This window comes from Thrips palmi, unplaced genomic scaffold (assembly GCF_012932325.1).
Source record: "Thrips palmi isolate BJ-2018 unplaced genomic scaffold, TpBJ-2018v1 HiC_scaffold_4, whole genome shotgun sequence".
Lineage (NCBI taxonomy): Eukaryota > Metazoa > Arthropoda > Insecta > Thysanoptera > Thripidae > Thrips > Thrips palmi.
Genome location: NW_023144631.1, coordinates 5,560,545 through 5,585,159, shown reverse-complemented (window position 1 = coordinate 5,585,159; position 24,615 = coordinate 5,560,545). Strand labels below are relative to the sequence as shown.

General features: G+C 40.7%; 2 protein-coding genes across 5 annotated transcripts; one reads left to right on the top strand and one right to left on the bottom strand.

Moving 5' to 3' along the window:
• Positions 1-834: 834 nt before the first annotated feature.
• On the bottom strand, positions 835-22,406 carry LOC117649932 (probable E3 ubiquitin-protein ligase HERC1). Its single transcript, XM_034393117.1, has 73 exons — positions 22,279-22,406; positions 21,669-22,076; positions 21,442-21,585; positions 21,190-21,361; positions 20,934-21,110; positions 20,551-20,849; positions 20,271-20,477; positions 19,962-20,187; positions 19,705-19,881; positions 19,348-19,619; positions 19,100-19,252; positions 18,856-19,019; positions 18,641-18,775; positions 18,428-18,556; positions 18,202-18,352; positions 17,888-18,112; positions 17,598-17,759; positions 17,395-17,518; positions 17,137-17,304; positions 16,840-17,052; positions 16,718-16,762; positions 16,434-16,638; positions 16,056-16,342; positions 15,781-15,976; positions 15,519-15,699; positions 15,353-15,442; positions 14,839-15,266; positions 14,170-14,732; positions 13,909-14,073; positions 13,691-13,826; positions 13,221-13,572; positions 12,977-13,079; positions 12,788-12,885; positions 12,543-12,700; positions 12,337-12,457; positions 11,975-12,264; positions 11,747-11,900; positions 11,567-11,658; positions 11,262-11,478; positions 10,740-11,172; positions 10,365-10,645; positions 10,139-10,244; positions 9,932-10,065; positions 9,720-9,843; positions 9,468-9,629; positions 9,199-9,372; positions 8,922-9,099; positions 8,465-8,825; positions 8,229-8,346; positions 7,997-8,127; positions 7,745-7,914; positions 7,444-7,649; positions 7,145-7,366; positions 6,928-7,052; positions 6,685-6,850; positions 6,365-6,595; positions 6,127-6,272; positions 5,711-6,023; positions 5,510-5,626; positions 5,253-5,426; positions 4,975-5,166; positions 4,684-4,865; positions 4,272-4,550; positions 4,018-4,176; positions 3,738-3,929; positions 3,413-3,640; positions 3,046-3,306; positions 2,738-2,945; positions 2,466-2,659; positions 2,112-2,264; positions 1,861-1,994; positions 1,587-1,740; positions 835-1,499 (listed from the first exon to the last, which is right to left on the bottom strand). Exons 2-73 carry the CDS (start codon positions 21,927-21,929, stop codon positions 1,296-1,298), a joined length of 14,052 nt encoding a protein of 4,683 aa, XP_034249008.1. The 5' UTR covers positions 21,930-22,076; positions 22,279-22,406; the 3' UTR covers positions 835-1,295.
• LOC117649934 (copper chaperone for superoxide dismutase) lies at positions 22,370-24,532 on the top strand. Of its 4 annotated transcripts, none has more exons than XM_034393122.1 (6): positions 22,370-22,527; positions 22,861-22,939; positions 23,025-23,229; positions 23,302-23,500; positions 23,597-23,663; positions 23,757-24,532. In XM_034393122.1, the coding sequence occupies exons 1-6, from the start codon at positions 22,514-22,516 to the stop codon at positions 24,108-24,110; spliced, it is 918 nt and encodes a 305-aa protein (XP_034249013.1). In that variant the 5' UTR covers positions 22,370-22,513; the 3' UTR covers positions 24,111-24,532. The 4 variants fall into 4 exon arrangements, with proteins under 4 accessions (XP_034249013.1, XP_034249015.1, XP_034249014.1 ...); XM_034393124.1 differs by having other exon boundaries at positions 22,436-22,623; XM_034393123.1 differs by having other exon boundaries at positions 22,439-22,618.
• The last annotated feature ends 83 nt before the right edge of the window (positions 24,533-24,615 follow it).

The window sequence follows — 24,615 nt, the reverse complement described above, 5'->3', positions numbered from 1 at the left end:
GACTCGGGCAGCAGGCGAGGCGGCGGCGAGCAGCGCACCTCCAAGGCCAAGGTGGCCGACCGGTTCCACGTCAAGGGCGTATACCAGGTGCGCCAAGGGCAACTACTTTCTCTCGGCGCCCTGCTCTCCCAGCCTGGAGTATCATCGCCGTGCTTGTCTCGCAGGACGTCCTGGGCAGTGGCCGGACGACGAGCAGCCTCAAGGGCACGCCGCACCGCAAGGCCGTGCTGGCCGCCCTCAGCTCCATGGACGCGCCCGCTGAGGCCGCCTCCCCCTACGACAGTCTGGCGGCCGGCGGCGACGGCCTGCTGCGCAAGTCGTTCGAGGACTTGGACGCGGACGCGGGGCCGCCGCCGTACTCGCCGCCACCCCCTCCACTCGCCCGCGACTACCAGAAGGACTTCCCCTACTTGTCCACCACGCCCATCACTGCGTACCGGCCGCGGTCGGCGGACGGCGCGCGCCTGCAACTCATCCCTCGAAGAAACCTCCTGGGCATGGACTTGTAGTGCCCGAGTCTCGAGTCCTTGCGGCACCACCAGGAGAACCTTTTCAGGGCGGCACGGTCGGTCGTGTGTCCTCCCCCCTATGCCAGATCAATCCTATCAAATTTTGTGATATATCGTGTCAATAAATGTACTTGGTAATCATTCAATGTGGTCTCAGTTTCTCATCCCCAGATCTTTATCACCCAAAATTTGGAGTGTCTATCTCTGCCTCTGCCTCGACTCTAGGCAGGTTGACGAACACTGTGCATGTTGCCTGGAGCTGGTTACTTTTGACCCTCCCATTTCATCTCCTTGGAAGTTTTGGAAATGAAAACATCAACAACCATGGTTTAACAAAAATGTCAGACTTTTTAATTAGAATTGTACGGAGCATTGTTCACTTACAACAAAATGTATAAATTGGTACATTAGTTTAAACTCTGTACACAAGAATGACAAACAATAAGATCACAAAGTCTTGGTAAATTAAAATTGTAACTGAAAAATAGGAACATAAGCTTCTATTCAGTCATAAATTAAATGTAATAGAATTACTGCTCCTAACAAAATACAATCCAAAACAAAACAGAAACAAACAAAACTACTAAAGATCACAATATCCATGCTCTTGAAGCAATAACACTTCCAGTTACAATGGTTACATATATATCTGACCACCAACAGATTTGTTAGACAAAGTAAATTTGTGATGTGATACTTCTCCATAAAAATAACAAAAAAGTGGGAGGGACATAGAACTCCATTCACAACAAAAAAATTGGAGCCCTTGATTGCGAACTGAATGTTTTAGTACTCATCGCCTGAAACATGTCCAACATCAGCATTCCTCGCTAACATGTAATTATCCATATCGATGGATCGGCAATTGTTAATGGCATAACGTAGACGCTCTGCCATGACTTCTTGGCTCGTATATGGAGGTAGACGCAGTTGGAAGAAGCATGTTTGAGCAGTTGGGAGACCATCAGGGGCACGATCAACTCGCATAACCTGCAGTAAATTTTACATTTTAATACCTTAATACCTTCTTTGGGGTGATTTTTTTGAGCTACAACAGATTTGACATGAAAATCCTACCTGGAATTGTTGAGAGAGATCAGCAAGATTTGCTGGCAGTCTTGACCTGCCCGACACAAACCGCATGAACAAAACTCTTTCTTCATCTGAGAAGCTCTCCAAGATGCTCCAAAGCCATTGAACTAGAGTGTGGCTTTCATCTAATTCTCGATATCTGAGAAAAAAAACAACAAAAAAACACATAAAATTGTTTTGTATTTATTAGGCATTAGAGGAGTACATGCACAGTTACCGCAACATAAAAAAACACAACAAGCATAACAAACTAACTTACCTCACAACTTTTTTGAGAAGTGGTACAGGAATGTAGGGCATGCCACAAACCAGCTGCTCCAAATAATGAGATGTGACTAGTGACAGTAAAGGTACAGGTATAATCCAAGCCATGCCTTCACGCATAGCTTCAATCTAATAAACAAACAAACACAAACAATTGACATATTTTCAAGGTACAAAGCACTGATTACTCATTTACTGATTTGTCATGAATAATCAAAGATTAAATGTTCAATATGCATAAAGCACCTGTAAATCCATTTCGTGTAGTCTGAAGTTGATGGCTTGTTCCACATATTGCATACGATTATGGAAAGTCAGAGGAACACTCCTTCCGCCTGGAATTATTGGCATCATACGTCCTGTACATGAAGTTCCTTCGAAGCACTCCAATGGTATGACCTGCGGTATCAAGGATGAGATAAAATTTATTTTGGTAACACCAACTAATATCAAAATTATATACTAATTTGCAAGATTTATTATAATTTTAAGTTATCATTTTAACAAAAAACATAGTACTTTTAATAGATCAGAATTATAACTATAATTATTATAACTTTAATAATTATTATTATTATCACCATTATAATATTTCCTCACCTCATGGAAGTTTTGCTGATTAACATCATTGAAGTGTATGTCCCGAATACCCCTCAGGCACTGTGTATAGAGAATATCCGTTTCTTCTAAGTCATCTATGGACACAGGCTCCTGAACAAGTAGCTTCCACACCAGAGGAGCTAAAGGGATAGCTAATGGTTTCTTGGTTCGAACTGCAACTCCAAGCAAAATACCTGCACACAAAGAAAATTCCAAAATTATTATCTACATTATTTAAAAGGTACAGTATTCAATAAAATGAAGCAACTCACCAAGGAACTTGAATGCAGCACGGTGATTCATGGATGTCAATTGAGGATTCAATAGAAATTTATCTCTATTAAAGCCAACGTCATTTGTTGAATTTGGGGTTCGCACCAAAAGAGGCACACGTCCTGATGTTAGTTCAACACACATTTCTGTCACTGTGTCATCAAAAACTCCACCAGCATCATCTGCACCTTCTCCCACCAATGTCACCTAGAGAAGAGAAAAACACATAGCAGGTGCACATGTTATTCTTAAGAAAAATGTTGAAATGAGAAGTCTCAATTAAGCGAGCCTCTTTCAGTTTAGTTACCTTCCATGCTCTAGAAGGCAGTCTCAACTCTGCAGGACGCAGTTTGACAACCTGTTCGACCAACTGAGAAAAGATTGGAGTGGGGCGCCGAGTTCTCACAGCTAGCCTTCTCACTGTAACCTGTGGCCCGTAGTTTCTGCCTTGCACCATGGTCCGCCCAATGCATCGAACCAAAGGCAGCGTGTACACTCTTGGAGCAAGGAGAGGGCGCAGTTCGGGAGCACACAAGCACTGCAGGGGCGAGCCTTGCCACCATTTTACCTGAACATACCAAGGCATGGTGTAAACCTTGTGCAATAAAGACTTACAAAAAAAAAAAAAAAATGAAGGTAACAGTGAGAACATGGGGGGAAATGGTATACTCCACCTTTGAGCAGAGTGGTAACATACGCCAGCAGGCATAAAGAGTATCTGAGAATCTGTGAAGCACTCTTAATCTGGCACGGATGGCAGCAATTGGAAAGCTTTCCAGGTGGCCTAAGTGAGGCGGAATGGCAGATGGGGTACCCAGAGCTAAAGGACTAGCCAAACCAGGTGTTCGTCTTGGGAGTGGTGGTGAAGTCCAGGCAGCACTATGAGTTCGGCCAGTTGAAATCTGAAATTCATCCCAAAACAAATAAATTTTAAAGAAAACAATTGAAATTTCACTTCTTTATGAACTGATAAGGCAAGACAATATTGTTGAAAGGTACCTGTTTCGTGCGTTTCCCACAGAGAGCTGTAATAAGTTGTGGCTCCCTTGGTGGGCATGAGGTGTGGCCCATACCCAGTTGGCCGTCATTGTTGCTTCCCCAACCCCAAACATCACCAGAAGACGTAAGAGCAAGAGCATGCTCTGATCCAGCAGCTATCTCCTCCACAAAGACTTCATTCAATGCCGGAACCTGTTTAAAAAAACAGAAACAGTAACAATAATAAACAACACTGTATTAAAACTGTACCTACAACATAATAAGAAGAACAGTGACTTACCTCTTGAGGCTTAGCATGACACCGAGCTCTTGCTTCTGGTTGCCCAATGTGGTACTCTGCTCCACAAGTGAAAACACGGCCATCGAATGTAAGAAAGACAGTGAAATGACTGCCACAACATACTCGTTTGACACCAAGATTACACATTCTTTCCACCCGCTGAAATCATTTTTTTAAAACACAGTGTGAATTACTATTTAACAGAACAGATTTAACGACAAATGCACTGAAATCATGCTGAACCAGTGACTTACCACTGGAGTCTTCTTAGTACAGGTGGTACCAATCCCTAATTTTCCAAATTCTCCATCGCCAAATGCCCAAACTTCCATCCCATCCAATGACACACAAACTGTGTGGTTCAGACCACAGGCGACTTGACCAACAATAACTCCTTGAAGAGCTGCAACTCTTTCTGGTAGTTTTTTGTTGGCTGTTGTACCATGACCAAGTCTGCCATAGTCTCCATTGCCAAATGTAAATAGTTTACCATCAATTGTAACAACTGCACTGTGTTTATACCCACATGCAGCCTTCAAAAAAGAATAAAAATTAAAAGATAAAATAAACTTACAAGAGACAGAAGCAACATAAGATCCAACACAAAAATATTTTATATACTTTCAAAAATACAACAAATTTACACAAATGTCACTAAACAATCACCTGTACGACTTCTTCTCCTTGCAGAGCTTCGATTTGTCTTGGACGGCGTTGTCGATCACTGTTGCCGTGACCAAGTTTGCCATAGTCACCATCTCCCCAAGAAAATACTTCACCACTTTCAGCAATGGCCAGACTGTGCCCATCAGAGCCACATGATGTTGCCAAGCCAGTGATCACAAACCCTATGAAATTTCCAATAATAGATAAAGATGAAATGCAAATTGAACAGTAATGCAACACCCCAACAAACATAATTCCACAAAAAAGAACAGAAAAATTTTAAATGCTAACCTTGAAGAGAAGATATGACACTCAAGGTATGCAAATCATCAGAATTACCCTGGCCAAGTCGCCCATAGCTTCCTTCACCACATGCTAATACAGTTCCATTAGCCTGAATGACGAAAGTGCAATTTTGCCCACAGATAATCTGCTGAGCAGTAGAAAATGACTCTGTCAAAATTGGTGACATTGTATTACGCCCTGCAAAAATTTAAAAAGTGTTATTGAGCAAATTCAAGTTTATTAAAAAAAAAAAAAAAAAAAAACCTAAACAAGTCGGTTCTTACCAATATCCTGACTTGCGTCACCCAGCTGTCCCTGCCGCCCACTGCCCCACATGTACGCCTCACAGCGGCCGCCGACTTGCCAGTCCGTCGGCTGTTGGATGTACCAGCTCATCATCTGGCAGTCTGCCCTCAAACTCCATGCACTATTGGTGAGAGCACGTGATCCCTCTTCATCTGAAATAGAAATAACATGTCTAGCTCCAGAATTCGATAAGTAAATAAATCATAAGTAGTAAAAAATAATCAGATCATCATACCATCCAACATGTCTTTATTTGCAGCAATAAAACTTGGAGGCAGTGGTCCTCGGGTCACAAGTGATTCAGCAGTGCTAGACGCCATGCTGAAAACGTGAAGCCATTGCCAATCTGGAACTAAAATCAGAATAGGTACAGGCCTTTAGTGAAGCTTACTTAGGTAACAAAGAAACTGTTAAACACATGCAATAGATTTCTCACCAAGAGTCTCATGTTCTCCATTGTTAGGAGGAGCAGGTTTGTAGCAAAGCACCTTATCCAACTGTAGAACAAGAGCAAGCGCAATAAGGCACTTGAGGTGGTCACTGTGAAGCAACTGATCCCCACAGGCTACATAGGGTCTTTCGTAAAGATATTGCTGCGACAGGATGTGTGGCAGGTAGCGCAACAAGGCTCGAAGACAAGGAGCAGTATGAAGTCCTCCTAATCCACGCTTTAGAAGGGAGCTCCGTCCAGTAGCCAAGGCATGGTCAGAGAAACACTGTTCCATGGAGTACTGAAGGACAACAACATCCTGGAGGGGAAAAACAAAAAATATTAAACAAAAACAAAAACAAAACAACAAAAAGAAGAAAAAAAACACTTTAGTAACAAAACTGGTTTTGATAGACACATACTTTTGATCTCAGCAAACAGGCTGCCAAACCTGCATTGCCTGTCCAGCTCAAACTCTGAATACCACCTGCACCTGTATAAGTTTGAAGTAGGCTTCCATCTTGAAGAGACCATATGTTAACCACACCGGTTGGCCCTTTTCCACAACCTAGAGAAGAAAAGTAAATGAATCAATGCAATTTTTATTTTTATTTTTGTGAGGCAAACATTCAGACCATGTAATTAATTTAACATTCATACCAGAAGCCATAAGTAAACCATCCTTGTGAATTGCCAGAGCTGTGATTGGGCTGTACAAGTGGCCTTGAAGGCTGAAGAGAAGCTTCAAAGGTTTCTCTCGTCTGGGACCACTTTTCTCTTGAATGTCATGATTCTCATCAGTTTCTTCTCCATGAGAAGGATTTAGTACCCACACATTTATAATACCATAGGACATGCCAACACATAGGAGCAATGGATTTGAGCCTTTTCCTGAATAGAACAAACAGCAAGTCAATGTTTATGTACTTCAAAAATAAAAAATAAAAAATAAACAATGTAAGTGAAAGAAAATTTCTTACCGATGAATGGTGACCAGGAAATAGACACAGGTTGATTTGCTTGAGGAAGAGAATGAAGACAACACCAAGTTTTGTCTACTAGATGCCATACTCGACATGCACCATCAGTGCCACATGTGGCAAGCAGTCGGCCATCAGGAGACCATTTCATTCCAGAAAGTGCGCTCTGAATGGAAGAAAATTATATTGAATTTTACAGAACAGAAAAATACAAAAGAAGAAAAATAAACAAGTGCAACTGACCTGGTGTGCCATGACACTACTAGTTGGATGATTAGGCATATACCCTCCAAATTTAACAGTTCCATCACTAAAAGCTATGGCAAATTCTTTGTCTTCATTCTGCCAAGCAATGTGAGTGACATAAGCTGGATTGGAAAAGACAAAAAAAGAATGGATGATAGAATTTAAACAATGATTTAAATGAAATACAATAAGAAAACCTTGTGATAAGGCCTACCATAAGGAAGGGAGCAATTTGGAAGCTCTACACAGTCCTGCTTTTGAGAATCCAGCTCTACAAGAGCAACTGAACCATCAACACGACCAATGAGTAAACGTTCACACTTATTATCTGGAGACCCTAAGGCTGAATGTTCTTCAGGCCAAGAAAGTGCTGTTATCCATGCTGAGTGAGACAAAACAAGGAAATTTTCTGTCCATGGGGCCTCTTCATTGTCACCTGCAATTTTTTTTTTTAATGTAGTGTTTAAAATTTTTTAAACTCCTTTGTTTTGGTGAGCATGCCAAAAGTCTTACCCGGTAGAGGCGGAAGCGCCCATATATTGATGGTGTTGCCCATACAAGCTGCTAAAAACCTGCCAGTTGGAGACCAGCAGAGCTGTCCTATTTCTTCACCATGCAATTCACTTCCAAACACATTCTGAGTCTTTCTGTAAACCAAGGTGTGCTCGAGGGCACACAGAGGAGGTGCACTCCAAATCCTGATTGTTCCATCCCAGGCGCTAAAGAAAACAGCAAAATATAAAATAAAATTTAAATTTGAATTGAAAAATGCAGTCCAAAAGTAATTCCAAATGTGAAAAGGGGTTTCCCCCACCTTGTCGCTAATTGGGACCGGTTTTCATGCCACAAGACTTTATTGACCCTGTTGTCATGGCCTTGCAATTGAACAGCTGGGCACAAAGGCATCACTCCAGACAAGTCTGCAAAGTTAAGCGCTGTATCCAATGGATGCTGATGCCCACTTTTGGCAACAATACAAAGCACCTGTCAAAGAAGAAAATTGACAAGAGCAATTTAGTCACTGGTGCTCATGCTTGAAAAAGAATATAAACAGGTCCTAGCTTACGAGTTGTTGGCTGGCCCATTGACGAGTTGGTGGCGGCAAACGAGTTGACAAAATACACGCAGCTAGAGCGTTAGGAAGCATGAGATGGTTGCTGCTGTTGGGGCTCTCAGGTGAAAACGGAGATTTTTCATCTAGATGAAAAACAAAGAGAGAGGGAGAAAATAGAAAACTACAGAGTGAAATCCTGCAGAAAGAATTGAGGTACTGTGTATGTTTAAAAAATATGTGTTACCTTTAATTTCTGAATTTAGGGCGGTACCACCATGAGATGCAAGAAGTGCCACGAGATATAGAGTAACTGCAGATCCTGATGAAAGTTTTGTGGCACCAGTTGCCACTTGCAATAAATCCTACATGTGAGATAATACATAAATGAAGTTTATTTTTCAGATCAAATTGACATTTACCTCTCAAATATTTTTTTTAAAAAAGCAGTTAAGACTGTCAGAGAGTTCTTTAATTAATCACCTTTGTGCACATTTGCAAAACTAAATTGGATGCAGCTTTGTCAGCACGTGCAAGGGCAGCTATAGCACTTCGAAGATGAGAGAGGACACTGTAATTTCCTTCAAAGATTGGATCATAGCCAGATGAAGCTGCAAGTTGGAGAAGGTTTGGGGTGGAAAGACCACCAAATGAAGGTGCTAGCCAGTTTTCAGTTGGTTCAACATCAGATGCACCTGCGTCTCCTGGTGGTGCTGCTGTAGAGTCACAAGTGTCTTGCAACTCAACGCGACCAGCAGCTGTCAAACCCATGAGAGCAACGGCTTTGCGAACATCAGATAATCCCATGGCAGAGAGACTTGCACACAAGTCACAACTTGTTTTGCTAAATCAAAAATAAACATAAATAGTTGCTTAATTTCTCAAAATGAAAATAATACAAAAAACCTCTAAACAAAAAAGAAACACTAAAAATACATACCTTACAGCAAGGAATGACAATGTGTTAATCACAATATGCCTTGCAATAAAAATTTGAGCGGCACCTGCAGATCTTCTTAGTGCTGTGATTCTATCAAATACAGATGTAAGGTCTGCAGCCTGGTCTGCTAATGGTTTATGTTTCACTTCAGACTTCCCAGGGTTGGCCTTTGCGTTCCCTGTAAAAATTAAATTGATCAAAAAGTTAAAGTATGATGAAATAACAAGAACAGAATGAATAAAGAAAAAAAACAAAAACAGAACACTTCAAAAGATACCTTGAGCAACCACCATGGGAACGCAACTAGAGCCCAGAGGGTCTGATTCTCTCCAAGCAACTGGTTCTGGAATAGGTCTTTCTTCTGCAAGGCCTAAAAGACGAAGTAGTTGATCAAAATCTTGGCCCGCTGATGGACTATCAGTATCAGCATCCGCCCAGAAAAGGTCAGTCTCTAAAAGGGGGTAAAACATACAGTTTATACATTTTAATGAACAGCCGATAGACTGCATGCATGATTCAGAGAATACTAAATAGTTATGCCCCTGCCTTGGCTTTGTTGAGGGTTTGCTGGTGCTCCTACAAGATCTGGAGCCAAAACTTGAGCCACTCCACTCACAGTTATTGTGTTGGGCAGGATCAGATTTGAGTCACGAGATGTTTGATGTTGCCAAATAAACTTGCACTCGTTGCACAACAAATAAGTAGACCCTGGAATGCAAAATAAAGACAACTTTTGTCATTAAACGCCGTCAGTTGAACTGAATTCTCTCTGGAAAATAAATGACAGGGTTCAATAACCTGTTATGCTGCCACAATAAGTGGATCCCCAGACGCGTCCACAACCAGGATGAGAAGATAGCATGTGGCCGGCCAAATGGGTGGAGGTCTGACCACACAAAGCACACACAGATTTTGGTGGCATCTGGAATGTCAAAGCAAAAAAGGAAATACAGTAGTTTGTAGTCAGGAGTTGTCAGTGCTGTAGGTAAAATGATGGAGCTAGTACTTACAGGCCCAGAAGTACTGCTCCCAACATCAGAATTTCCTTGAGCTTGCGCTGCAGCAAGAAGAGGCTGGGCCTCGTTTCGAACATGTTGCCTTTCTCTCTCTCGCTCTTGCTCCCGACGCTCTCGATCTTGTGCAGCTAATCAAAAGGAAAACAAAATCAAAATCAAGATATTAAATAAATGTTACAACCATTTTCTTAGTTATAGTACCTCGATCTGTCAGGTAACTCCGAATGTCGGATGGAAATCTCCTACATATTGCTCCACTTCGGCGAAGGCCCAGAGGAACCTCGCTCTCTCCAGTTCCAGACGATTCCTAAATTAAAGTGAAATACCAGCAAGAAATTAAAACTCTGACATAAGGAAAGTAACAGTTAATCAAGCCCATCAATGTGGACAAAGGTAAAATAGTTTCAATTAATTTGTCTGCACAAACCAGTCTGTTTAATGAGGATTGAAGCTGGTATCGCTTGGGCACTACTTTTCCCCCAGCTACTGGTGCACTAGACGGCAATGCCAGATGAGGTGGTTCTGTGGTAGATGCTGGGGATGTTTGACCAGCAATGGCAGAGACCCATGGACCAGATGCTTCGGCTTCTGTGCCACTAGCTGCCTCATCACCTTCACCTTCAGTTCCCGGAGAATCTACACAGGGGTGTTCTATCATCCAAGTAGCTAATTGATTCAGAGTTAATGCTGCCATATCCCCACCACTCCCTAGACAGAAAATCACAGCTCATTTAATATATCTTTTCTCAATCCAAGCATATTATAACAGAGAAAACAGGAAAAATTAAGTTTCTCAAATTACCAGTAGATTGAATAGCCTTCTGAACGTGCTTTAGACTGAAGCCCATCTCAAGAAGAGGTGCTACAATAGGAGGAGGAGGTGTGTTATCGATTGATGTTGCTGCGTCTGGAGGGGGAGTTCTTGAGCTTGAAGATGATGAACTACCACCCAAAGTTGTCACAGAACGACCAGATAGTTTGGAGTCTCTTTCAGCGTTTGCTTGTCTGAATGAGGCCAAGCGAAACACAAGCTTGTTGTGGCGAGCAAACACAGAAGATCCAGGACGTGCTGGAACTGAGGAGTTCAGCAGCGAGGGCAGTAACAGGGAAGATGGTGGGGAGAGTGGGGAAGAAGGAGAGTGGTTAGCCAGGGGGCCAGTTGCTAATGAACCTAAGGCACCGGGGGGCTCATAAGTCGAATTGTGCGTCGCTCTTTGCGACCTTAACAGGCAATCCTGAAAGAATTACATGTTTTTATTTTCAATTTGAAATAACATTTGCAGATAATTATGGTGTCGGTCTTGAGCCACATGAGGGCACTTACATCCAAAGAAGAATCACTGGAACAGTGCATTGCGTGGTTAGTGTCTCTTGAGCTCACAACTGACCGAATTTTAGTTTCCACATCTGTGATGGCAAAAGTCTCATTTGCACATGATTTCATGTGGGCTTGATGAAAAATGGCCTGAATGCGTTCCAAATCTCGAACGCACGCAAGCTGACGAAAATGGCAAACTTCCACACTTTTATTAACCAATCCACTAAGAGAGGAAGAAAATTACAAGTATTATTGCAATGATATTGCAGTCAGAGTAAAACCATACCATAAAACACATAGAGGATACTTACTTCAATATGTGCCTGAGAGCCTCTTTCAGTTCAAACTCAGCCAACAATAGACCCTCTTTTTTGGAGCATTCATCATTATCTGACAACTTCTCCTAAAATCCCAGGGCAGATTCCGAATATAAGAACATGCAGCGCTAAATTTATTTTTATGTCATAAAGGAATTACAAAGACAAACGTACCTCAGCTGCGAATGAAGGGGTTGACGGTACCAAAAGCATTTCTAGATACTGACTATTATTTAGAAATGAACATAAAGATTTCAATGCAGCCAACTGCAGGAAGGCTACTTGTAATGACACTGCTTCACAGTCCAGGAACTTTTGATCACCCACTCTGAAAATTAGAAGCTTACATAAGTATGCATATATTTTTTTTTGTTTCATGTTCAAGAATAGTGTTGGCCTCACTTTGTAACAGAAGATAAAGTGGAAGCTGAGGACTCTTGTAAATTTTGTTGATTGGAAGTAACTCCTTCCAACAACTCTGCTGAATTTCTTCTCGTCACTTCACCAATAATGTTGAAAACCATCTGGTTTGTCAGGGTTTCAACAGAACGAGCTGTTGGCTTTAGGGGTTGAGCAGCTGGTGGGGCTTGGGCATCGGATATGTTAACATCAGATTCAGAATTATCAATTTTAATAACCCCTCCAGAGTTTTTAATGTCATCTAATTTGGTCTTGCAGTCTGGAAATACAAGCTTCAACACAAAAGATATGAGTAAGCAGGAAAATACACCTTTATTCTGTGAAATAGAGATTTAAGCTTTTACCTCTCCTGTGAGTCCACTTAGTCTTGAAATTTGAATCAAGGTTTCCCCAGACACAACTGGCAGCTTGTTCACATTGAAAGGAGCGGGTTCCAGGGGCTGTAATCCACTAATCTGTGCATCCCTGGGAATAACACAAATACCATTGAATGAATGACAATTCAGAGGTGCATGTAAACTTGAAGTATTTACGGGTATTCCATGCCTACCCGATACACCCATCGTCCCACTGCACTTTCACTGATGCCAGGCCTGGCTTCAGAGTGCCCAGGACAATGCAATTACGGGCGAACGGTCGGTAAACGCAGCGGCCACCAACGCGAACACCGCGATCGACTCCCGCAATAACTGCAAGCGCTGGCCACACCTAGAAAGAAAGTCCAAGTTCAACGAAATGAGCCTTGATAGAACAATGCAAACAACGAATAAAAGGGGTGATGGCCTGGAAAATTACCTCCTTGCAGAGTTGTTGTAACTTCACTCCCGAACACTTTTCAGTAGTATCAGGAGGGCCTTCATTTTCCTTTGTGTCCATTTGCTCCTCTTTATCAACTAAAATTTTAAGATGAAAGAAACAAACTATTAGAACACAACTTCTGAGAAACAAGAAATATTCAGAACTTCAAAGGAAGTATAGCCTTACCTGGTGAGTGCGCCCGGATGTTAGTTTTGGTGGGTTTCTCTTGAGACACAACTGGGAAAAGTTCTTTTATTTGATTCAATCGTTCTATTATACACTCATTTATCTGAAAAAAGAGAGGAGGGGGGGTCAGTAATAAAAGTTCTTGTTATACGTATATAATAAAAGATGAGTAACATCTAACACAGTGCAAACTGCATTTGATGTCCTTTGACGTCCAAGCTAGACAAAAGAAAATGGCTCTAACCTGATCACACCACACATCAGTGGAGTGCAATTGCCGCAAAAGCTGCACATAAGCCTCGGCCATAACTACAGACTGAGGGGCACATTGGGGATCGCCAGGATGCAGGTCTCTAGGCGAGCGGCAAACCTGCATATCAGTTATTGCCACCTTTTCTCCAGGATTGGTGCTATAAAATAAAACACAAGGGAAAAGTTCTGTGGCCTCCACATCTTCAAAAGCTGACACAGGATCTTCGCCATTTTTCCCAAAACTAATTGTCCTTGCATCCATGTCCAACACCACTGTGATGCAGTCTCCTTGCGTGTAGCCAGGTAATGTGAGTGGCAGCTCACCATTGTGATACAGGTTTCCACTGCAATTAATTAATTAATTAATTGATTAATTATGATGGTTCATGACATGGTGAACTGTTATAAAATTATCATTTCTATTGTGAGTAAGAAACATTGAAAAGATACACTATGCTATACCTGTAAGCTCGGTACAACCACATATCACAAGTTGTCCTGTGGTTATTGTCTTTTATCGGCATTCTTGCTACACCTATACAAGTTCCTTCATTTCCCTTATTTTCCCTCAATATTTGAAACTTCCACTGATAGCATCCTAAAGCAGAAAGTTTGTAAGTTTTGCAATCCACAATATTCATTAACAGCTACAAAAGTGAAGAAAACCTATCAAGCTGTACCTGAAGTGATGGCAGTGTTTCCTAAGCCATAGCCTCGACCACCAGCACCATGCACAAGAACTGTGTGAGAGTCTACAAAACAGTAAAGGGTCTTGTCTGCATCAAAACCTGCGTCTAAAACGGGGATATTTCCTTCAGATTGAAAGACATCTTCCTCAGAGTCATCTTGAGTAGAAAATGAAAGGACAAATTACAGATATAAGTCACACACACAGCCACATGTATTCATGAACATTGAGTCAAAAGGAATGTTGCAAGTACCTGGTTCGCTTAATTTTTTCAGTTGTTTCATAAGTTCTTTGTGTTTCATTGCAGCATTCCTTTCTGCAACGGCTTGAGGTACATTCCACATGTTTGCTGCCAACTGACGAAATAGTTCCTGGATTACTTGTTCTCTGTGCTGATTGGTCTGCTCATCTATAGCATCATTACGATCAGAAAATTTGACACTTGGCAGTATTGTGCCAAGCAATTGCAGAGCCAGCAGCTTGGGGCGTAGTGACTGAATACGAGGCTGAGCTAAACTCATCTTGAGAGAGCTGATCACAGATCCTTCATTCTTAATTTCATCTTGACTTAAAATGAGCAGAAGAAGATTGGTCCACTTGAAGCTGGCAAGTAAGGCACTCATCCTTTTGCTACATGCAACACGTCTTATAAAGAGGAGACGGTTTCCAAGAGTTTGTTCACAGGCTGTCAGTTCCGAGGTGGATAGGTTAGTCATTTCATTGGGAAGAGTAGATTGAACAGACTGCTCCAGCTGCAGGTATATTAGGTCAACAACTTTTGCCACGATGTCCTGGTCCAATTTACCTGCATACATCCTAAAAATAGGAAACAATAATTCATTTTTGGAAACAATAAATAAAAAATTTGTAAATTGATACATAATTTTTTAAAATAAAAAAAATATTTATTCACAATACTTACGTGCATGACATGGCAAGAATATGAAGCAACTGAGTACTGGCATGTGCTAAAGTAATGTTTGGACGATCCCAGGTTAACAAATTGCTTGCAGCCACAGTGTTACTGCAAACTTCTGCCAAGACTTGTAGAAGACCAGATCGAACAGCATGTGTGAGGTCTTTAGGTTCATATCGCATGCTTAATGAAAATACTAACAGAGACTGGTAACATTGCTCTGCATTGCCCGAAACTTTGTCAGATGAATTGTGAGTAGAAATTAAATGCACAAGGAGGGATATCAGGCGATGCATGGCCGCACTTAGCTGATCTTGCACGTCTTTAGGTGTAGCTTGTACACCACCGAGATAATGATACAGTAGAGGACTGTCAGATTTACATCCTAATCTTCCCACTAGGTTAAATAAACCACACAAAATCTGTTCTTGCACCTAAAAATAAAAAAACAAACTAATAACTTGACATCATACTAATTCCAAAAGAAGAATGCCTAAGATAAATTAGGGACATCTAATACCTTGTGTATGAGGGGTGCAGGATTATCAGCTTTGGAACTTTCTTCTGTAGAGAGAAGGATTAAGAACTGCCTTAATGCATCAAGTCGCACCTGGAAACAAGCAACAACATCAAATGATTTCCTTTCAACTTAACTCATACAAAAAATGTTCCCTATGATTGCTTACCTCTGCTCGAGCTTCTTGTGCTATTACTGCCTCACCTATCAAGCGAGGGTTAGTCACCCAGCCTTTGTCTTGTTTTATAATAAAAGACTGAGATTCTGAATCACAATTATCAGGTTTACCGCAAACAAAATTCGTGAGGGTTTCAACTACATCATGAAGCTTTATCAATTGATGAGTATCTCTAAAATCAAACATGATTTACATGTCTCAATTTAAAAAAAATACAAAAAAATGACGATGAGAAATCAAAGAGAGGTCATACCTTGGAGAAATTTCAATATTTGAGCAAAGATCTACGTCGTCTTCATCTTTATCTACTTCCATCCAATTTTTTGGTGGACTATTAACACAACCAATGAGAAATGCACAACGCTCAAGGACATTCTTACAAACATACTCAAAGCTCTTCTGCCTTTTGGCTTCATCCGCCTCTCCTTCACTTTGAGTTTCATCCAGATCTTTCCAGAAAAAAAGACATAGCTAGATAAGATATATATGTAAGATAATCACAAAAGTAAGACACACAGAAAACCTTACCACTCTCTTCAGTATGCATGTCTTCATCCCTTGAGCATCCCTCAATCGCTTCCCGACATCTGCTACTTCTTGATCCACAGCCATGGTCTGAATCACTTTCATGGGAGGCCTCCCCACTTTCCGCTCTCCTCTTTTCTTTTTTCAATTCCTTCTTCTTTCTTTCACTGGCCGCCCGATTAATACTACTGAGACGTTTTAAATCAACCTCCTTGAGAGTGGGAGCTGAAAGAAGATGTCTACGCAGTTTGATCACAGCTGAATATATTTCTTCAAAATAGAGATTGGAACTGAAAACATGAAAAATATTTAAATGATTGTGCATTGCATAAGACACACTTTATTTAACTCCAAAATAGTCCTGAATAAGCTTTAACTAACCAAGTTAAACTCTGTGACATGCTACAATGCTTGAGGAGGGCAGCTAAGTAAAACTTGCAAAGGACATCCACTGTTGGATGAGAGGGACTGACATCCCAGTCATTTTCAATGGCAAACTTAAATACAGCTTCAAGGTCAGCATTTAAAACTGAAGATTGAATGCGTGAATATGTATCTTTTAAATCAGGGACATTCTCTTTACACACTGAAACAACAAGAAAATTTAGTTGACTTCTGCTAAGATAAAATCTTAAATAAATTAAGAAATGAATAAAATGTCTTACGGTTTTCTTTATTGGAATCTTGAATCCAAAAGGACACAATGCGACCTATGAAGTAACACAAAAATGTTATTGCATTATTTTCTTAATTTAAAAAGAAGCCTGGAGCCTTGAACATTACTTACCAACATCACTCAAACTGTAGTTTCTTTCCAGACCGTGGGAGAATAGAGGTGTTTGAAGCCAGTACACAACACTTTTTTCTGCTGGAGTGAATGAAGCACCCAACAACATACCTCCTAACACACGACCAACAAGCAGCCCACAACACCGCTCAAGGTCCATCAGCCATAACCAAGACTGCTCTGCTAAATCATTTGGTGTTGGTGTGTCAGCCTCTGTCCCAAATTAAATAATGTTAAGAGTCAAACTTGTTCACAGTTTAGATATATGTAATATATGGAGTATGCCTATGAAAATACCTGTATCGTCATCTGGAAGAGGGGGAAGTAATCTATTCAGCTTGTCTATTGGTGCCAACAAAGACAAAAGTTCAGGGAGAAGTGGTTCAACTTGAGACACAGGGAGCAACAACAGAGCATGAAGAAAAGTGAAGAGTAAGGATCCTGCTATTGAATCCATCAAAATACCTGAAAAAAAAAAATAGTTAAGCTTTTACATTTTATATTATTTTTTAAAATTCACATTTTAACAAAAAAAATAAACAAAAATAATAGTACCATATAGATAAGAGAGTGATTCTGGGAAGTTCTGAACAAGCCTTGCACTGAGAGCAAATATACCAGAGGCCATAGGTATTAGTTTTTCAGCATGTCTCAAAAGAAGATCAATACTAGGACAACTCTGAAAAGAAGAAAAAATGTTAAGAGAAAGTAAAGCGCAAAACAGCCAGCAGATAACAGAGACAGGTGCAAATACTCACTGTCATATAGAGTGAGGAATTCATATAGTGTGTCGTATACGCTAACAAATGAGTATGGAGAGCTGACAGCAAACCATGCAGAGATGGCACAGATGGCGGTGGTTCCCATGGATTGTTCAAATTATTTTTCAAATGACACTCTAATGACTCAATTGCTGCAATCTGGATAAATACAGTTGATTGTTATCATTATTGCAATATTATTGCAGTAAAAGCTACATAATAATTATCATCAGTTTTAAAATCCCAACCAAATTAAAAAAAAAAAAAAAAAAAAAAAAAAAACTTACTGAGTTAACACTGAGATTATGTAACAAAGTTTTCATGAGAGTGTAAGCATGAGTGAGGTCATGCGGGGATTGTGGACTTGAGTTCACATCTGCCAAGATGCTACGGTCAATAGAGCTCTCAGAACTGTCATCAGATGTTTCTGTTACTGTAATACCATAGCCTAATAGCCATGCTATGTGAGTATGTTCCACTAGGCTCTTAACAATAATATCCAAGAGCATTTTCTGAAACAAACATTAGCGTTCATAAGTATAATTTATAACAAAATAAAATATTAACGATTACATGTCGATTCTTGACTTCATTTACTCACTTGGCCTTTGGTGAGATTAGATATTTGAGGCAGAAGACTCTGTAGCAAGCTTAGCCTGGCCCACAAAGGAGGCAAAAGCATATGAGCACCAATTTGTAGAGTATCATTAACAATAGCTTCCACTCGTTGGGGTGTGGTGTAATCAACAAGGCTATAACAAGATTAAAGAAGCATCCTTGAGAAAATATAACCAGTATTATTTACAAAAAATATTACAATTCCTTACCTGAATAAAAGGTGTCGAAGTGGTGCAGCTTGATTGCCAAGGAAACTCGAAGTCACTCCACCACTCATGGCCAGAGAGAAATGAGAGCACAACAGTTTTAAACATAGGTATACAAAATCGTGATGGTCCCTGAATGACAAAAACAATACAGCAAACTTCAGTTGCAAATCTGTTATGTTGGGTGTTTTTAACTGAAATGTTCTTTGGTCTTACTGTGATGAGGGAAATGGAGGAGGAGGACATTCTTCATAAAAATCCTTCCCAAACTTTTCCAGGAAGTTCCTAAGTGTGGAGAATGTGTTTTCTTCAAGGTCAGCACAAAATGGGCGATGCCAAGGGAGGATAGGCCTGAGATAAAACAAACAAAATGCTTCAATGTTTGAGGAAGACTCCCAACCTACAGTTTGTTTGAATGTCCTATTTAATACCTGTCAGTAGGCAAAGCTGTCCACACAATGCTGTGCGATGTACCAGCAGACATCTGGCGGACAGGTACCCCATCTAACCCAACAACTCGCCGAGGTCTGGATATTGGAGTTGTTGAGTGACCTTGACCACATTGGCCCATGGAATTGTTTCCCCAAGCATATACCTGAATCACAAGAAAGAAAGTCTTAAGGCGATATAAATCTTCTTGATGCCACAATTCTTAACTAATCATAGTTGACTGACCTGGCAGTCATCTGTAAGAGCAAGGCAATGTGAATCTCCAGCTGCAATATCCAAAACATGATTTCCTGATAAATCATCCACTTTATGTGGGACCAATGTCATCATGTCTGCGGTACCACAGCCCACACAGGAACCACTACCCCAAGTTAGCACCTGGAAACCATCAGACCAAGTGAAATAAATTATTTGTTACTTTGCAAAAAATTCATCTTTTACTCAAATCTGAAACAGTGTAAATTAAATGTTACCTGTCCACTTGATGTAAGAGCGACTGAAAACTGGGCCCCTGCAGCAATTTTGGTGACACAAACTCCTTGAAGTGCCTCAATAATTTTAGGACGACAAACACGAGCATTATCTCCATGCCCAAGCTTTCCATTTTCACCAGAGCCAAATGACCACACAGTACGGCCATCTTGGGACAGAGCTAGAGTGTGAGCGCTTCCACAAGCCACCTGCCCAACACCAGATATATCTCGGACCAATGTTGGGACGTTCCGTCCATTGTTGTCTCCATGTCCTACGACAATAGAGAATAATAAAAAGTGTTATCACGTCACATTTCTAAAAACTGGACAAAAAATGTTGATCATATTATCACCTACCAAGCCTTCCATAGTCGCCCTCTCCCCAAGTGTAAAGTTCACCATCTTCAGTTACTGCTGCACTATGGCGATACCCAGCATGTATGTGTGTCACTCTTTTTCCCAAGAGAACTCCAGTAATCAGCTTTGGTTGCTTTTGTGTAGTACAGTTTCCATGACCTAGTTTTCCATAGTCACCTGAAAAAAAAATTTGATGCTATGACTAAATTGAAAATATTTAATAAAGTTTGTTAAAATTTTAAACAAGAAGACCATACCATCACCCCAACTGTACACTTGCCCTTCATCAGTAAGGCAAAGGGAGTGACCATCACTACCCTTTGATGAGGAGAGGCGCACAACAGTGGCAGGCATACTGACTCGTCTAGGAACCTGTTGATTGTTGGAGTCGCCAAGACCAAGGCGACCATAGCTCCCTTTTCCACAAGCAGATACAGTTCCATTGGTGTGAATAACAAATGTGCAATACTGCCCAGCCTCAACCTTAAAACAAAAATAGTTGGAGAGAAAAAGCAAAGGAAAAGAACCAGATTCCAGAGCAAAAAGAAGGATTTACTCAATTTTACCTGCTGCACATTGGAAAACATTTTGGCAAGTTTGGGAAGAAGAATCTTTTCTTGATTTCCTTCTGCTAGTTGGTGTGATGAGTTACTGCCCCACAAATAGACCTCACAGATTTTTTCTGATACTGAACTGCCTGAAGTACCACTATCAATGGACTTCTCCCCAGCACTCACCCAAGAGTCTGTCAGATGACTCGATAGATACACAAGCTGGAAATCATAAAATTGGATAGAAGATACGTTTGATACATTTGTGTAGAAAGTATGACTAATGTAAGTTTACCTCTTGCATTATTAACATTGCTGCTTTGTGCAGTCTGATTCGTGAGCCATCATCAGCCAAACACAAAGGCACATGTCTGCAAGCTCTTCCATCACCACTTACAGCAGCAGACCTCATATTTGATATTGCTTCATTGACCATGCTTTCTGAAATACAGATGTAGTCACATTCCTTCAGATCTTTGTTTTGCACCTCTTCAGATGCTGCAGTCAGGACAAGATCCACCCACTCCAGCAGATGCCGGGATGAACCCCTTTGGCAAGCTAGCTGTAGCATCAATTCACAAGCTAAGCGCCTTCCTACAACATAAACAAGACATTGTTCAGGGTTAGTGTTACACATAAAATGCTGACTGGTTAAGAGGCACAAGATGCAGCTCGTACCAACTGGATCTGCTCCAGATTGTGGTAAAACAGTCCGGCGAAGGAATGATGTCACTTCTGATAAGCATGTGGATCCTAGAGCTGTGATGTGGCTTTCATTGGCAAGAGAGAGCAGAGGAAGACTCCTAACAACTTCAGATGCTGTTTGAAGTACCTGATGACTCAGATTTGGGCATTCTGCAAAGGAACCACAGTTAGGTTGGTGGGCATAAATAAAAAAATTGAAAAATTCTGGACCTATAATAATTATACAAACCTGGAGGGATGCTAAACTGCCAGCTTTGCTGAATTAATGAAAACATCAGAGTCAGCCCAGTTCGAACACCCATTTCCAGTAGTGCATTGGGAGCTGAGCTAGCCCTTTCCAATTGAACAACGGTGCAGTCTCGACAACGATCCTCCTCAGGTATAACTGACAAAGACCTGACCTAGGGGGGAAAAAACGAAGATGGAGTGAACTACAGTACAGTATAAGTATTGTGAATTGAAAAGTTTAAATTTAACTAACTTTGTCTTTATTGTGATACTTGTAGCGAAACCCATAGTAAATTCTTTCTAAAATTAGCAGTCTTTGAAAGAGAACGGTGGCAAATGGTGTTTCTGAGAACACAGTCCTGGCCAAGTCCAACTGAGCTGACAGAAGATCTGAAATCTGTGGAAGAAATTTTTCTTAAAGGGATGTGTGTTGTAAAATGAGTAAAACCTGGTAAAACCTCAACATGTTGGCTAATTTACCTGTTGATCTAGTTCAGAAAATTGAGGGGACTGGCTTTCAAAATCCGGAAGAAGTGGAACAGAGTTCTGAAAATCTGGTACAGATGGAGCAGTGACATTGGCCACCTCTTTGTTTGATGAGAGGCGCTCAAAGAGTGTTTGCACGCCATCTCTTGTAGTTATTAAATCTTCACGGCAGTTGTCTGAGGACCACACAGTGTTCAAATGGTCTTGCCATTTCACTTTAATGTTTTTCCCAACTTCTATATTGCTTGACTCCATGTCAATCGTGCAGTTTACACAGTTTAATCTTCTAAAGAGCCATTCACTGTCAACCTCTTCATGTACCCTTAACCTAATTCTTTGACAACTTGTATGTCATATTTGATGCATTTAAGCTTCCATTCATGTAATTTGGAAGGTCATCACCTGCAAAATATCACAGACAAACAAGTTAGACGATTGACCACAAACGGCAAAAATCGAGAAATCACAGAAACGATAAAGATGGTACACTTTCACACAGAACCAACAGAATGTTTTTATATGCAGAAGGTGCAACTCGTGGTGACTTTATACATCAATTATTGCCTTTTTTAAAAATTGGAGCATATAAATAAGTTTGCCTTACCTTTACGGACCCCAAACAACAGCCCATTAAACGTTAACAAATGTGAAAGTCCATTTAAAAACCTTTAAAGAGCTATGTTTTGAGCAGCAGCAGACGAGTTCCTTCCGCTGACACCTCCAACAAAAACATCAACAACAAAAGCAGCTGTTTTTGTTGTCTGTACAACGCAGAGACGCAGAAACAGGGGACTTTGCCGAAAATCGCCACTTATCTCTTTATAGTTCACTGCAGCGACATGCCAAGCGCTAAGTAAATATCCTTCGGTATCTGATTCGCCAGTTGTCATTGTGTACTTCCCTCTGCATTCTTCTTTACCTGTCGGTGTCGGTGTTTCACACAGGTCAGGTTAGAGTGTGATAATCATTTTTGTCTTGAAAGACTCATTGCATCATCTGTTTTTCTCTCACGAAGTATTCTGAACCCATTTGATATTTTATTTGCTTATTACTACCTGTGCATTTCCCTATTCAAAGTTGTAATAATTCTTAACCTTATCTCTTCACTATCAAAAGTTGTCTACTCATGCCTAATAACATGCCCCAATGACTTGTACCTGAATTCACTCACACTTACCTTTTCCAGCTCTGCCATGGGCAACAGTAATAGCCTTTTCGGAAACCACGTTGCTGGAGATATCAACCCTGGAGCTAAACCAACGAAGGTATCTGTCTAACTTGCAGTCGGTGACACATTTATGTTGTTGTTTTCTTTAAGAATTGAAGGCTTGAGTATCTTTTCTTTTGCAGTTGGAATTTGCAGTGAAAATGTCCTGTAATGCTTGTGTAGAGCAGATAAGATCAAAACTCGATGGAGTGTCAGGCATCGACAACTTCAATATTGACTTCACAATGGGTACTGTAGTTGTGGAGACTAGTTTGCCGTCATATGTAATACAGCACCGTATTCAAAGCACAGGAAAAGATGTAATACTTCGCGGGATTGGTGGGAAAGGTAGGTGCTCTTTTGAGTCCTAGTGCTTGTGTAACTAATGTTTTGATTTACTTAAACTCTTAATTTTTACAGAGCACAAGAACCTGGGGTCTGCTGTTGCTATGCTTGGCGGAGATAGCGGATTTAGTGCGACAGGTGTGCATGGAGTTGTTCGAATGACACAGTTTGATGAAGCCAATTGCATAATAGACGGAACAATAGATGGGTTGAGCCCGGGAAAACATGGCCTGCATATTCACGAATGTGGGGATATCTCAAAAGGGTGTGACAGGTGTGTGACTCTTACCAATGGTCTATCGTTTATTTTTCCTATGCCTAAGCCTGCCTGTAAACTTACTGTTGTTTCTCTGTTGCGTTTTCTTGGCAGTGTTGGAGGCCATTACAATCCCAACAATGTAAATCATGGCAGCCCCGAAATGGATGAAATGAACAGAGTGAGTGTCTAAAACTTATTACTTGCCTGGTGCCAGATTCGATTCTCAGACGTTCCTCTTATTTTTGTCGTACATTGCTGTTTTTGTTTCCAGCATGTTGGTGATCTTGGAAATGTACTTGCAGACACTGATGGAAGAGCTGTTTTTCGTATTGTAGATCGTCTTGTTAAAGTTTGGGACATTATTGGTCGATCCATTGTTATCACTGAATCTGAAGATGATTTGGGTACTGGCGAGAAAGAAATTTCTAAAGTAGATGGAAATTCAGGGCACAGGTTAGCATGTGGAATCATTGCTAGATCAGCAGGCCTTTTTGAAAACAGTAAAAAAATATGTGCTTGTGATGGTCTTACTCTGTGGGATGAAAAGAACAAACCGTTGGCTGGCAGTTCACGGCAGCAGAAGCAGGAACAAGAAGAGGGACTGCAGCCCTCTTCCAGTTTATAATGCTAATTAACAATGCCAGTTCTCTGCTACAAAATCCATTCCACCTGCTAGTTGATTGCCCTCATCTCTTGCTTAACCTTTGTGTATATGTTGTTCGAGATTGGAGTGTACCCAGAACCAAATAAGTACATAAAGCAGTAGTATATGGATAAACAAAATAATTGTAGAAACTTATGCTACCTGAAATGTTGAATCGATTTCGGAAGTTTTGAGCCTGATGTAAATTGTTGTGGTATATTGTGATAAATGAGCACCTCATAGGGTCTCCGTTCCGTATGTCTTTAGTTGCTTTCGATACATTTGCTGCAGGTAAACACCAATATTTCCTCCTTAATTAAGTTTTTGATCAAACTCTGTGATGATGATTATTGTTTAATATGTTTGCTATGCTGTACCTAATAAAGTAATTTTTTAATGTTCAATGTGGTTAAATGACAGGCCTGTCATTCAGGCGCAGAGCATCGCTTACACTTCCTTATTATTATTTTTATTGTTGCCTGTTCTG

What these genes read in the sequence shown, in the direction of transcription:
- LOC117649932 (XM_034393117.1), bottom strand. Translation starts at nt 21,929, where the DNA reads ATGGAGTCAAGCAATATAGAAGTTGGGAAAAACATTAAAGTGAAATGG. An exon ending in CATCCGGGCGCACTCACCAG is followed by an intron (nt 12,886 to 12,976) that starts GTAAGGCTATAC and finishes TTAAAATTTTAG; the next exon opens with TTGATAAAGAGGAGCAAATG. An exon ending in ATCAGCAAAACTTCCATGAG is followed by an intron (nt 2,265 to 2,465) that starts GTGAGGAAATAT and finishes TTGATACCGCAG; the next exon opens with GTCATACCATTGGAGTGCTT.
- LOC117649934 (XM_034393122.1), top strand. An exon ending in CTGGAGCTAAACCAACGAAG is followed by an intron (nt 22,940 to 23,024) that starts GTATCTGTCTAA and finishes TTTCTTTTGCAG; the next exon opens with TTGGAATTTGCAGTGAAAAT. An exon ending in ATCTCAAAAGGGTGTGACAG is followed by an intron (nt 23,501 to 23,596) that starts GTGTGTGACTCT and finishes TTTTCTTGGCAG; the next exon opens with TGTTGGAGGCCATTACAATC.